The sequence below is a fragment of the Pezoporus wallicus genome, unplaced genomic scaffold (genome assembly GCF_028554395.1).
Source record: "Pezoporus wallicus isolate ANWC-B61680 ecotype Strahan unplaced genomic scaffold, APGP_CSIRO_Pwel_v1 contig_10124, whole genome shotgun sequence".
Classification (NCBI taxonomy): Eukaryota; Metazoa; Chordata; class Aves; order Psittaciformes; family Psittacidae; genus Pezoporus; species Pezoporus wallicus.
Genome location: NW_026642880.1, coordinates 1 through 13,766, shown reverse-complemented (window position 1 = coordinate 13,766; position 13,766 = coordinate 1). Strand labels below are relative to the sequence as shown.

Here is a 13,766-nt window from a genome sequence, read left to right as displayed (position 1 = left end):
CCCGTCCCCCCCATGTCCCCCCATCCCCTTACCCCATAACCACATCCCCGCAGGCGGACGGGGCCCCGGTCTCGGTGTTCTGCCACAGCCTGGTCCCGGGGACGCGGCTGCCACTGCCCTGGCCCGGGCGGCCCTGAAGCGCCTGCGCAGCCTGAGGCACCCCAACGTACTGGGGTACCTGGACAGCCTGGAGGTGAGGGTGCCAGTGGGTGCCAATGGGTGCCAGTGGGTGCCAGTGGGTGCCAGTGGGTGCCAGTGGGTGCCGATGGGTGCCAATGGGTGCCAGTGGGTGCCGATGGGTGCCAATGGGTGCCAGTGGGTGCCAATGGATGCCGATGAGTGCCAATGGGTGCCAGTGGGTGCCGATGAGTGCCGATGGGTGCCAGTGGGTGCCGATGGGTGCCAGTGGGTGCCAGTGGGTGCCAATGGGTGCCGATGGGTGCCAGTGGGTGCCAGTGGGTGCCAATGGGTGCCGATGGGTGCCAGTGGGTGCCGATGGGTGCCAGTGGGTGCCAATGGGTGCCGATGGGTGCTGACGGTGCCGCGGCGCCCGCAGACGGAGCAGAGCCTGTACCTGGTGACCGAGGAGGTGACGCCGCTGCGGAGGCACCTGCGGCTGCGGCCCCCGACCGGGGACATGGGGGAGCAGGAGGTGGCCTGGGGCCTGCACCAGCTCCTGGTGAGTGGGGGGGGCCCTGAGCTGTGGGTGCTCTGCGCTATGGGTGCTGTGCTCTATGGGTGCTCTGCTCTATGGGTGCTCTGCGCTATGGGTGCTCTGTGCTATGGGTGCTCTGCTCTATGGGTGCTCTGCGCTATGGGTGCTCTGCGCTATGGGTGCTCTGCTCTATGGGTGCTCTGCGCTATGGGTGCTCTGTGCTATGGGTGCTCTGCTCTATGGGTGCTCTGCGCTATGGGTGCTCTGCTCTATGGGTGCTCTGCGCTATATGGTGCTCTGCTCTATGGGTGCTCTGCGCTATGGGTGCTCTGCGCTATGGGTGCTCTGCTCTATGGGTGCTCTGCGCTGTGGGTGCTCTGCTCTATGGGTGCTCTGCGCTATGGGTGCTCTGCTCTATGGGTGCTCTCGCTATGGGTGCTATGGGTGCTGTGCTCTATGGGTGCTCTGCGCTGTGCTCTATGGGTGCTCTGCGCTGTGGGTGCTCTGCTCTATGGGTGCTCTGCGCTATGGGTGCTCTGCTCTATGGGTGCTCTGCTCTATGGGTGCTCTGCTCTATGGGTGCTCTTCTCTATGGGTGCTCTGCGCTATGGGTGCTCTGCTCTATGGGTTCCCTGCTCTATGGGTGCTCTGCGCTATGGGTGCTCTGCTCTATGGGTGCTCTGCTCTATGGGTGCTCTGCGCTATGGGTGCTCTGCTCTGGGTTCCCTGCTGGGTGCTCTGCGCTATGGGTGCTCTGCACTATGGGTGCTCTGCTCTATGGGTGCTCTGCTCTATGGGTGCTCTGCGCTATGGGTGCTGTGCTCTATGGGTGCTCTGCGGGTGCTCTGCTCTATGGGTGCTGTGCACTATGGGTGCTCTGCGCTATGGGTGCTCTGCTCTATGGGTGCTCTGGTGGGTGCTCTGCGCTATGGGTGGGTGCTCTGCTCTATGGGTGCTCTGCTCTATGGGTGCTCTGCTCTATGGGTTCCCTGCTGGGTGCTCTGCGCTATGGTGCTCTGCTCAATGGTGCTCTGCTCTATGGGTGCTCTGCTATGGGTGCTCTGCTCTATGGGTGCTCTGCGCTATGGGTGCTGTGCTCTATGGGTGCTCTGAGCTATGGGTGCTCTGCTCTATGGGTGCTGTGCACTATGGGTGCTCTGCGCTATGGGTGCTCTGCTCTATGGGTGCTCTGCGCTGTGGGTGCTCTGCGCTATGGGTGCTGTGCTCTATGGGTGCTCTGTGCTATGGGTGCTCTGCTCTATGGGTGCTCTGCTCTATGGGTGCTCTGCGCTATGGGTGCTCTGCTCTATGGGTGCTCTGCTCTATGGGTGCTCTGCGCTGTGGGTGCTCTGCGCTATGGGTGCTCTGCTCTATGGGTGCTCTGCTCTATGGGTGCTCTCCGCAATGGGTACTCTACACACTCACTACACTGCGCTATGGGTGCTCTGCGCTATGGGTGCTGTGCTCTATGGGTGCTCTGCGCTATGGGTGCTCTGCGCTATGGGTGCTGTGCTCTATGGGTGCTCTGCGCTATGGGTGCTGTGCTCTATGGGTGCTCTGCTCTATGGGTGCTCTGCGCTATGGGTGCTCTGCTCTATGGGTGCTCTGCGCTGTGGGTGCTCTGCGCTATGGGTGCTCTGCTCTATGGGTGCTCTGCTCTATGGGTGCTCTGCGCTATGGGTGCTGTGCTCTATGGGTGCTCTGTGCTATGGGTGCTCTGCTCTATGGGTGCTGTGCACTATGGGTGCTCTGCGCTATGGGTGCTGTGCTCTATGGGTGCTCTGTGCTCTCTGCGGGTGCTGTGCACTATGGGTGCTCTCTCTGCTCTGCTATGGGTGCTCTGCTCTATGGGTGCTCTGCGCTGTGGGTGCTCTGCGCTATGGGTGCTGTGCTCTATGGGTGCTCTGTGCTATGGGTGCTCTGCTCTATGGGTGCTCTGCTCTATGGGTGCTCTGCGCTATGGGTGCTCTGCTCTATGGGTGCTCTGCTCTATGGGTGCTCTGCGCTGTGGGTGCTCTGCGCTATGGGTGCTCTGCTCTATGGGTGCTCTGCTCTATGGGTGCTCTGCGCTATGGGTGCTCTGCGCTATGGGTGCTCTGCGCTATGGGTGCTCTGCTCTATGGGTGCTCTGCGCTATGGGTGCTCTGCGCTATGGGTGCTGGGTGCTGCGCTATGGGTGCTGTGCTCTATGGGTGCTCTGCTCTATGTGTGCTCTGCGCTATGGGTGCTCTGCTCTATGGGTGCTCTGCTCTATGGGTGCTCTGCGCTATGGGTGCTGTGCTCTATGGGTGCTCTGTGCTATGGGTGCTCTGCTCTATGGGTGCTGTGCACTATGGGTGCTCTGCGCTATGGGTGCTCTGCTCTATGGGTGCTCTGCGCTGTGGGTGCTCTGCGCTATGGGTGCTGTGCTCTATGGGTGCTCTGCTCTATGGGTGCTCTGCTCTATGGGTGCTCTGCGCTATGGGTGCTCTGCTCTATGGGTGCTCTGCTCTATGGGTGCTCTGCGCTGTGGGTGCTCTGCGCTGTGGGTGCTCTGCTCTATGGGTGCTCTGCTCTATGGGTGCTCTGCGCTATGGGTGCTGTGCACTATGGGTGCTCTGCGCTATGGGTGCTCTGCGCTATGGTTGCTGTGCGCTATGGGTGCTCTGCTCTATGGGTGCTCTGCGCTATGGGTGCTCTGCGCTATGGGTGCTCTGCTCTATGGGTGCACTGCGCTATGGGTGCTCTGCGCTGTGGGTGCCCTGCACTATGGGTGCTCTGCGCTGTGGGTGCTCTGCTCTATGGGTGCTCTGCGCTATGGGTGCTCTGTGCTGTGGGTGCCCTGCACTCTGGGTGCTCTGCTCTGTGGGTGCCCTGCGCTATGGGTGCTCTGCGCTGTGGGTGCTCTGCGCTGTGGGTGCACTGCTCTATGGGTGCCCTGCGCTATGGGTGCTCTGCGCTGTGGGTGCTCTGCTCTATGGGTGCCCTGCTCTGTGGGTGCTCTTCGCTGTGGGTGCTCTATGCTGTGGGTGCCCTGCACTATGGGTGCTGTGCTCTATGGGTGCCCTGCGCTATGGGTGCTCTGCGCTGTGGGTGCTCTGCGCTGTGGGTGCACTGCGCTATGGGTGCTCTGCGCTATGGGTGCTCTGCGCTGTGGGTGCTCTGCTCTATGGGTGCCCTGCTATGTGGGTGCTCTGCCCTATGGGTGCTCTGCGCTGTGGGTGCCCTGCGCTATGGGTGCCCTGCTCTGTGGGTGCCCTGCGCTATGGGTGCTCTGCTCTATGGGTGCTGTGCTCTATGGGTGCTCTGCGCTGTGGGTGCCCTTCTCTATGGGTGCTCTGCTCTTTGGGTGCTCTGCTCTATGGGTGCCCTGCGCTATGGGTGCTCTGCTCTATGGGTGCTCAGCGCTATGGGTGCTCTGCTCTATGGGTGCTCTGCTCTGTGGGTGCTCTGCGCTGTGGGTGCTCTGTGCAATGGGTGCCCTGCTCTATGGGTGCTCTGCTCTATGGGTGCTCTGCGCTGTGGGTGCTCTGTGCAATGGGTGCCCTGCTCTATGGGTGCTCTGCTCTATGGGTGCTCTTCGCTGTGGGTGCTGTGCACTATGGGTGCCCTGCTCTATGGGTGCTGTGCTCTATGGGTGCTCTGCTCTATGGGTTCCCTGCTCTATGGGTGCTCTGCGCTATGGGTGCTCTGCGCTATGGGTGCTCTGCTCTATGGGTGCTCTGATCTGTGGGTGCTCTGTGCTATGGGTGCTCTGCTCTATGGGTGGTCTGCGCTGTGGGTGCTCTGCGCTGTGGGTGCCCTGCGCTGTGGGTGCTCTGCGCTATGGTTGCTCTGCTCTGTGGGTGCTCTGTGCAATGGGTGCTCTGCTCTGTGGGTGCTCTGTGCTATGGGTGCTCTGCTCTATGGGTGCTCTGTGCTGTGGGTGCTCTGCTCTATGGGTGCTCTGCTCTGTGGGTGCTCTGCTCTATGGGTGCTCTGCTCTATGGGTGCTCTGCGCTATGGGTGCTCTGCTCTGTGGGTGCTCTGCTCTATGGGTGCCCTGCGCTATGGGTGCTGTGCTCTATGGGTGCTCTGCTCTGTGGGTCCCTGCCCTATGGGTGCCCTGCACTATGGGTCCCTGCCCTATGGGTGCCCTGCACTATGGGTGCTCTGCTCTGTGGGTCCCTGCCCTATGGGTGCCCAGCGCTATGGGTCCCTGCTCTATGGGTGTCCTGCTCTACGGGTCCCTGCTCCATGGGTGCCCTGCTCTATGGGTGCCCTGTTCTATGGGTCCCTGTGCTATGGGTGCCTTGCTCTATGGGTCCCTGCTCTATTGGTGCTCTGCTCTGTGAGTCCCGGCTCTATGGGTGCCCTGTTCTGTGGGTCCCTGCCCTATGGGTCCGTGCTCTATGGGTCCCTTCCCTATGGATCCCAGCCCTATGGGTGCTCTGCTCTATGGGTCCGATCCCTATGGGTCCGTGCTCTATGGGTCCCAGCGCTATGGGTGCCCCGCTCTATGGGTCCCAGCGCTATGGGTGCCCCGCTCTATGGGTCCCAGCGCTATGGGTGCCCCGCTCTATGGGTCCCAGCGCTATGGGTGCCCCGCTCTATGGGTCCCAGCCCTATGGGTGCCCCGCTCTATGGGTCCCAGCCCTATGGGTGCCCTGCTCTATGGGTCCCAGTGCAATGGGTGCCCCGCTCTATGGGTCCCAGCCCTATGGGTGCCCTGCTCTATGGGTCCCAGCGCTATGGGTGCCCCGCTCTATGGGTCCCAGCCCTATGGGTGCCCTGCTCTATGGGTCCCAGCGCTATGGGTGCCCCGCTCTATGGGTCCGTGCCCTATGGGTGCCCCGCTCTATGGGTCCGTGCCCTATGGGTGCCCCGCTCTATGGGTCCCAGCCCTATGGGTGCCCTGCTCTATGGGTCCGTGCCCTATGGGTGCCCCGCTCTATGGGTCCCAGCGCTATGGGTGCCCCGCTCTATGGGTCCCAGCCCTATGGGTCCCTTCTCTATGGGTCCCTGCCCTATGGGTGCCCCTCTCTATGGGTCCCTGTCCTATGGGTCCCAGCCCTATGGGTGCCCCGCTCTATGGGTCCGTGCCCTATGGGTGCCCCGCTCTATGGGTCCCTGCCCTATGGGTGCCCCGCTCTATGGGTCCCTGCTCTATGGGTCCCTGCTCTATGGGTCCCTGCCCTATGCGTGCCCCGCTCTATGGGTCCCTTCCCTATGGGTCCCAGCCCTATGGGTGCCCCGCTCTATGGGTCCGTGCCCTATGGGTGCCCCGCTCTATGGGTCCCTGCCCTATGCGTGCCCCGCTCTATGGGTCCGTGCCCTATGCGTGCCCCGCTCTATGGGTCCCTGCCCTATGCGTGCCCCGCTCTATGGGTCCCTGCCCTATGGGTGCTCTGCCCCCTGTGTCCCGCAGACGGCGCTGTCGTTCCTGTGCGCCTCGGGGCTCGTTCACCACGCGCTGGGGCTCGGGGCCATTTACGTGGCCCCGGGGGGGGACTGGAAGCTGGGGGGGCTGGAACGGGCCGCGGCCACCAGCGACGGGGCCCCCCCCCGGCCCCCCGGGACCCCCCCCCGGCCCCAGGACCCCCCCGAGCTCAGCGACCCGGCGCGGGGGCACGGGGAGCCCTGGTGAGTTGGGGGGGGGGCACTGGGGGGGTCTTGGGGTCCATGGTGGTCATGGGGGGGTCATTGGGGGTGATGGGGGGACGTGGGGGGTCTGGGATATGGGGGGGTATGGAGTGGGACATGGGGGTCACAGGGGGTGATGGGGGGGCAGGAGGACATGGGGGTCACAGGGGGTGATGGGGGGGCAGGAGGACATGGGGGTCACTGAGGGATGGGGGGGCAGGGGGACATGGGGGTCACAGGGGGTGATGGGGGGGCAGGAGGACATGGGGGTCACAAGGGGTGATGGGGGGGCAGGAGGACATGGGGGTCACTGAGGGATGGGGGGGCAGGGGGACATGGGGGTCACAAGGGGTGATGGGGGGCAGGAGGACATGGGGGTCACAAGGGGTGATGGGGGGCAGGAGGACATGGGGGTCACAAGGGGTGATGGGGGGGCAGGAGGACATGGGGGTCACTGAGGGATGGGGGGGCAGGAGGACATGGGGGTCACAAGGGGTGATGGGGGGGCAGGAGGACATGGGGGTCACTGAGGGATGGGGGGCAGGAGGACATGGGGGTCACAACGGGTGATGGGGGGGCAGGAGGACATGGGGGTCACTGAGGGATGGGGGGCAGGAGGACATGGGGGTCACAAGGGGTGATGGGGGGGCAGGGGGACATGGGGGTCACTGAGGGATGGGAGGGGGGGACAGAGGGGTCATGGGGGTCCCGGCGGGGTCCCTTTGGTGCTGTGGGGGGGTCCGGGGGGTGCCGGGGGTCCCTGGGGGGTGCGGGGGGGTCACTGCGGTGCCGCAGGGCAGGGGACATGTGGCGCCTGGGCTGCCTCATCTGGGAGGTCTTCAACGGGCCCCTGCCCCGGCAGGGGGCGCTGCGGAGCTTCGGCAAGGTCAGAGCGGGGCCCCCCAGAACACTTGGGACCCCCCCAAACCCATTGGAACCCCCCCAAACCCATTGGAACCCCCCCAAACCCCTTGGGCACCCCCAAACCCGTGGGACCCCCCCAAACCCATTGAATCCCCCCCAAACCCATGGGATTCCCCCCCAACCCATTGGATCCCCCAAACCCATTGGAACCCCCCCAAACCCATTGAATCCCCCCCAACCCTTGGGATCCCCCCCAAACCCATTGGAACCCCCCCAAACCCATGGGATCTCCCAAACCCATTGGATCCCCCACAAACCCTTGGGATCCCCCCAAACCCTTGGGATCCCCCCAAACCCATTGGAACCCCCCCAAACCCATGGGATCTCCCAAACCCATTGGATCCCCCCCAAACCCATTGGATCCCCCCCAAACCCATTGGATCCCCCCCAAACCCATTGGATCCCCCCAAACCCTTGGGATCCCCCAAACCCATTGGATCCCCCCCACACCCATTGGACACCCCCAAACCCATTGAATCCCCCCCAAACCTTGGGATCCTCCCAACCCCATTGGACACCCCCAAACCCTTGGGGTCGTTCTCCCCCCCCCATTGCCCCCCCCTGTTCCCGGTGCCCCCCAGGTGCCTCCGGGGCTCGTGGCCGCCTTCTCGGAGCTCGTGGCCGCGGAGCCGTCGGCGCGGCCGAGCCCGGAGCAGCTCCTGCAGCGGCTGCAGCGCCCCGGAGCCTTCCTCACCTGCGCCCTGGTGCGCACGGCGCTGGCCCTGCAGCAGCTCCAGGTCCTGCGGCCCCGGCCCCGGCCTTATCCTGTCCCCATCACCATCCAATCCCATCCCCTTCCATCCCATCCCTATCCATCCCCATCCATCCCCATCCCATCTCATCCCTATTCCATCCCCATCCCATCCCTATCCCCATCCCCGTCCATCCCCATCCCATCCCCATCCCATCCCCGTCCATCCCCACCCCATCCATCCCTATCCATCCCAATCCCATCCAGTTCCATCACTATCCCATTGCTGTCCCTATCCCATCCCTATTCCATCCCATCCCTATCCTTATTGCTATCCCATCCCTATCCCATTGCTGTCTTCATCCCATCCCTATTCCATCCCCATCCCATTCCCATCCCATCTCATCCCTATTCCATCCCCATCTGTATCCCATCCCTATCCCCATCCCATCTCATCCCTATTCCATCCCCATCCCATCCCCATCCCATCTCATCCCTATTCCATCCCCATCCCATCCTCATCCCATCTCATTCCTATTCCATCCCCATCCCATCCCTATCCCCATCCCTATTCCATCCCCATCCCATCTCATCCCTACTCCATCCCCATTCCATTCCCATCCCCATCCAATCCCATGCCTATCCCCATCCTATTCCCATCCCATCTCATCCCTATTCCATCCGCATCTGTATCCCATCCCTATCCCCATGCCATGTCATCCCTATTCCATCCCCATCCCCATCCCATCCCCATCCCATCCCTATTCCATCCCATCCCTGTCATCGCTCTCCCATCCCATTCCCATCGCTGTCCCCATCCCATCCCTGTCCCCATCCCATCCCTGTCCCTATCCCATCCCATCCCTATTCCATCCCCATCCCATCCCCATCCCATCCCTATTCCATCCCATCCCTGTCATCGCTCTCCCATCCCATTCCCATCCCTATCCCCATCCCCGTCCATCCCCATCCCATCCCCATCCCATCCCTATTCCATCCCATCCCTGTCATCGCTCTCCCATCCCATTCCCATCCCTATCCCCATCCCCGTCCATCCCCATCCCATCCCCATCCCATCCCCATCCCATCCCCATCCCTATCCCCATCCCATCCCTGTCATCGCTCTCCCATCCCCATCCCATCCCCATCCCCATCCCCATCCCATCCCTGTCATCGCTCTCCCATCCCATTCCCATCGCTGTCATCGCTCTCCCATCCCCATCCCATCCCCATCCCATCCCTGTCATCGCTCTCCCATCCCATTCCCATCGCTGTCATCGCTCTCCCATCCCACTCCCTTCGCTGTCATCGCTCTCCCATCCCATTCCCATCGCTGTCATCGCTCTCCCATCCCCATCCCATCCCCATCCCATCCCTATTCCATCCCATCCCTGTCATCGCTCTCCCATCCCATTCCCATCCCTATCCCCATCCCCGTCCATCCCCATCCCATCCCCATCCCATCCCTATTCCATCCCATCCCTGTCATCGCTCTCCCATCCCATTCCCATCCCTATCCCCATCCCCGTCCATCCCCATCCCATCCCCATCCCATCCCTATTCCATCCCATCCCTGTCATCGCTCTCCCATCCCATTCCCATCCCTATCCCCATCCCCGTCCATCCCCATCCCATCCCCATCCCATCCCCATCCCATCCCCATCCCTATCCCCATCCCATCCCTGTCATCGCTCTCCCATCCCCATCCCATCCCTATTCCATCCCATCCCTGTCATCGCTCTCCCATCCCCTTCCCATCGCTTTCATCGCTCTCAGATCCGCCGCCCATCGCCATCCCATCCCTGTCATCGCTCTCCCATCCCATTCCCATCGCTGTCATCGCTCTCCCATCCCCATCCCATCCCCATCCCATCCCTGTCATCGCTCTCCCATCCCATTCCCATCGCTGTCATCGCTCTCCCATCCCCATCCCATCCCCATCCCATCCCTATTCCATCCCATCCCTGTCATCGCTCTCCCATCCCATTCCCATCCCTATCCCCATCCCCGTCCATCCCCATCCCATCCCCATCCCATCCCTATTCCATCCCATCCCTGTCATCGCTCTCCCATCCCATTCCCATCCCTATCCCCATCCCCGTCCATCCCCATCCCATCCCCATCCCATCCCTATTCCATCCCATCCCTGTCATCGCTCTCCCATCCCATTCCCATCCCTATCCCCATCCCCGTCCATCCCCATCCCATCCCCATCCCATCCCCATCCCATCCCCATCCCTATCCCCATCCCATCCCTGTCATCGCTCTCCCATCCCCATCCCATCCCTATTCCATCCCATCCCTGTCATCGCTCTCCCATCCCATCCCCATCCCATCCCTGTCATCGCTCTCCCATCCCCATCCCATCCCCATCCCATCCCATCCCCATCCCATCCCTGTCATCGCTCTCCCATCCCATTCCCATCGCTGTCCCCATCCCATTCCCCCCTCACCCCGTTGGTTCCCGCAGGTGCTGGAGCCGGGGCAGCGCCGGGGGTTCCTGCAGGGCCTGGGCCCGCTGCTGCGGGCGCTGCCGGAGCCGTTCCTGCGGCACCAGCTGCTGCCGCGCCTGCTGGCGGCGCTCCACATGGGCAGCGCCGACGCCAGCGCCCTGCCCGCGCTGCTGCAGGTGAGCCCCGTGCGCCCCAGAGCGCCCCATAGAGCCCCATAGAGCCCCAGAGCGCCCCATAGAGCCCCAGAGCGCCCCATAGAGCCCTGCCCGCCCTGCTGCAGGTGAGCCCCATAGTCCCCCATAGCGCCCCATAGAGCCCCATAGAGCCCCATAGCGCCCCATAGAGCCCTGCCCGCCCTGCTGCAGGTGAGCCCCGTGTGCCCCATAGAGCCCTGCTGCAGGTGAGCCCCATAGAGCCCCATAGAGCCCTCCTGCAGGTGAGCCCCATGTGACCCATAGAGCCCCATAGAGCCCCATAGAGCCCTGCCCGCCCTGCTGCAGGTGAGCCCCAGAGCGCCCCATAGAGCCCCATAGAGCCCTGCCCGCCCTGCTGCAGGTGAGCCCCATGCACCCCATAGAGCCCCATAGAGCCCTGCCCGCCCTGCTGCAGGTGAGCCCCATAGAGCCCCAGAGCGCCCCATAGCGCCCTGCCCGCCCTGCTGCAGGTGAGCCCCATAGGGCCCCATAGAGCCCCAGAGCGCCCTGCTGCAGGTGAGCCCCATAGAGCCCCAGAGCGCCCCATAGAGCCCCATTGCGCCCTGCCCGCCATGCTGCAGGTGAGCCCCATAGAACCCCAGAGCGCCCCATTGCACCCCATAGAGCCCCATAGCGCCCTGCTGCAGGTGAGCCCCATGTGCCCCATAGCGCCCCATAGAGCCCTGCCCGCCCCGCTGCAGGTGAGCCCCATAGCACCCCATAGAGCCCCAGAGCGCCCCATAGCGCCCTGCCCGCCCTGCTGCAGGTGAGCCCCATAGGGCCCCATAGAGCCCCAGAGCGCCCTGCTGCAGGTGAGCCCCATAGAGCCCCAGAGCGCCCCATAGAGCCCCATTGCGCCCTGCCCGCCATGCTGCAGGTGAGCCCCATAGAGCCCCAGAGCGCCCCATTGCACCCCATAGAGCCCCAGAGCGCCCTGCTGCAGGTGAGCCCCATGTGCCCCATAGAGCCCCATAGAGCCCTGCCCGCCCCGCTGCAGGTGAGGCCCATAGCACCCCATAGAGCCCCAGAGCACCCCATAGCGCCCCATAGCGCCGTGCCTCACCCCCGTCCCTGTCCCTGCAGGTGGCGAAGCTCCTGGACCCCCCCGAGTACCAGGCCCGCGTCGTCCCCGTCATCGTGCGCCTCTTCTCGTCCCCCGACCGGGCGCTGCGCATGCAGCTGCTGCAGCAGGTGGGGGGCGCTGTGGGTCAGTGTGGGTCGCTATGGGTCAGTGTGGGTCTCTATGGGTCTCTGTGGGTCGCTATGGGGCAGTGTGGGTCTCCATGGTTCAGTGTGGGCCTCTGTGGGTCGCTATGGGGCAGTCTGGGTCTCTATGGGTCAATGTGGGTCTCTATGGGGCAGTCTGGGTCTCTATGGGGCAGTGTGGGTCTGTGTGGGTTGCTTTGGGTCAGTGTGGGTCTCTGTGGGTTGCTATGGGTTGCTGTGGGTCTCTATGGGTTAGTGTGGATCTCTGTGGGTCTGTATGGGTTACTATGGGTCAGTGTGGGTCTCTATGGGTCTCTCTGGGTCTCTCTGGGTCTCTCTGGGTCTCTGTGGGTCTCTATGGGTCTCTCTGGGTCTCTCTGGGTCTCTATGGGCTCTATGGGTCTCCATGGGTCCCTATGGGTCACTGTGGCTCACTCTGCCCCACAGCTCCACCTCTACGTCGAGTTCCTGCCCGAGGCCACCGTGGACGCTGAGATCTTCCCGCACGTGGCCCAGGGCTTCCTGGACACCAACCCCGCGCTCCGCGAGCAGACGGTGAAGGTGGGGACCCCCCACCCTGCACCCATGGGACCCCCCCAACCTGCACCCATGGGACCCCCCCAACCTGCACCCATGGGACCCCCCCAACCTGCACCCATGGGACCCCCCCAACCTGCACCCATGGGACCCCCCAACCTGCACCCATGGGACCCCCCCCACCCTGCACCCATGGGACCACCCCACCCTGCACCCATGGGACCCCCCCCACCCTGCACCCATGGGACCCCCCCAACCTGCACCCATGGGACCCCCCCACCCCCCACCTGCACCCATGGGACCCCCCCACCCTGCACCCATGGGGACCCCCCCCACCCTGCACCCATGGGACCCCACCCAACCTGCACCCATGGGACCCCCCAACCTGCACCCATGGGACCCCCCCACCCTGCACCCATGGGACCCCCCCACCCTGCACCCATGGGACCCCCCAACCTGCACCCATGGGACCCCCCCAACCTGCACCCATGGGACCCCCCCCCAACCTGCACCCATGGGACCCCCCAAGCTGCACCCATGGGACCCCCCCCACCCTGCACCCATGGGACCCCCCCCACCCTGCACCCATGGGACCCCCCAACCTGCACCCATGGGACCCCCCCACCCTGCACCCATGGGACCCCCCCCAACCTGCACCCATGGGACCCCCCCCAACCTGCACCCATGGGACCCCCCCCAACCTGCACCCATGGGACCCCCCCCACCCTGCACCCATGGGACCACCCAACCTGCACCCATGTGACCCCCCCACCCTGCACCCATGGGACCCCCCCCAACCTGCACCCATGGGACCCCCCCCAACCTGCACCCATGGGGACCCCCCCCAACCTGCACCCATGGGACCCCCCCAACCTGCACCCATGGGACCCCCCCCACCCTGCACCCATGGATTGACTGGAGTTGCACCCATGGGACCCCCCCCCACCTGCCCCCATGGGACCCCCCCCAACCTGCACCCATGGGGACCCCCCCCAACCTGCACCCATGGGACCCCCCCAACCTGCACCCATGGGACCCCCCCCAACCTGCACCCATGGGACCCCCCCCCAACCTGCACCCATGGGACCCCCCAATCTGCACCCATGGGACCCCCCCACCCTGCACCCATGGGACCCCCCCACCCATGGGACCCCCCCAACCTGCACCCATGGGACCCCCCCCACCCTGCACCCATGGGACCCCCCCACCCTGCACCCATGGGACCCCCCCCACCCTGCACCCATGGGACCCCCCCCACCCTGCACCCATGGGACCCCCCCAACCTGCACCCATGGGACCCCCCCTGCACCCACCTGCACCCATGGGACCCCACCCAACCTGCACCCATGGGGACCCCCCCCCCACCCTGCACCCATGGGACCCCCCCAACCCCCCCAACCTGCACCCATGGGGACCCCCCCCAACCTGCACCCATGGGACCCCCCCAACCTGCACCCATGGGACCCCCCCAACCTGCACCCCCCCCCCCCCAACCTGCACCCATG

At 64.5% G+C, this 13,766-nt stretch overlaps 1 protein-coding gene across 1 annotated transcript; it reads left to right on the top strand.

Moving 5' to 3' along the window:
- Window positions 1-53: 53 nt before the first annotated feature.
- On the top strand, window positions 54-12,285 carry LOC130611852 (N-terminal kinase-like protein; the record flags this gene model as incomplete). The annotated part of the gene is given in 9 exon segments (XM_057433034.1): window positions 54-87; window positions 90-193; window positions 557-679; window positions 6,042-6,256; window positions 7,052-7,142; window positions 7,762-7,917; window positions 10,342-10,500; window positions 11,602-11,709; window positions 12,172-12,285. Coding segments are annotated over 9 exon segments (1,104 nt in total), but the record flags the coding sequence as incomplete, so codon positions are not given.
- Between the last annotated feature and the right edge of the window lie 1,481 nt (window positions 12,286-13,766).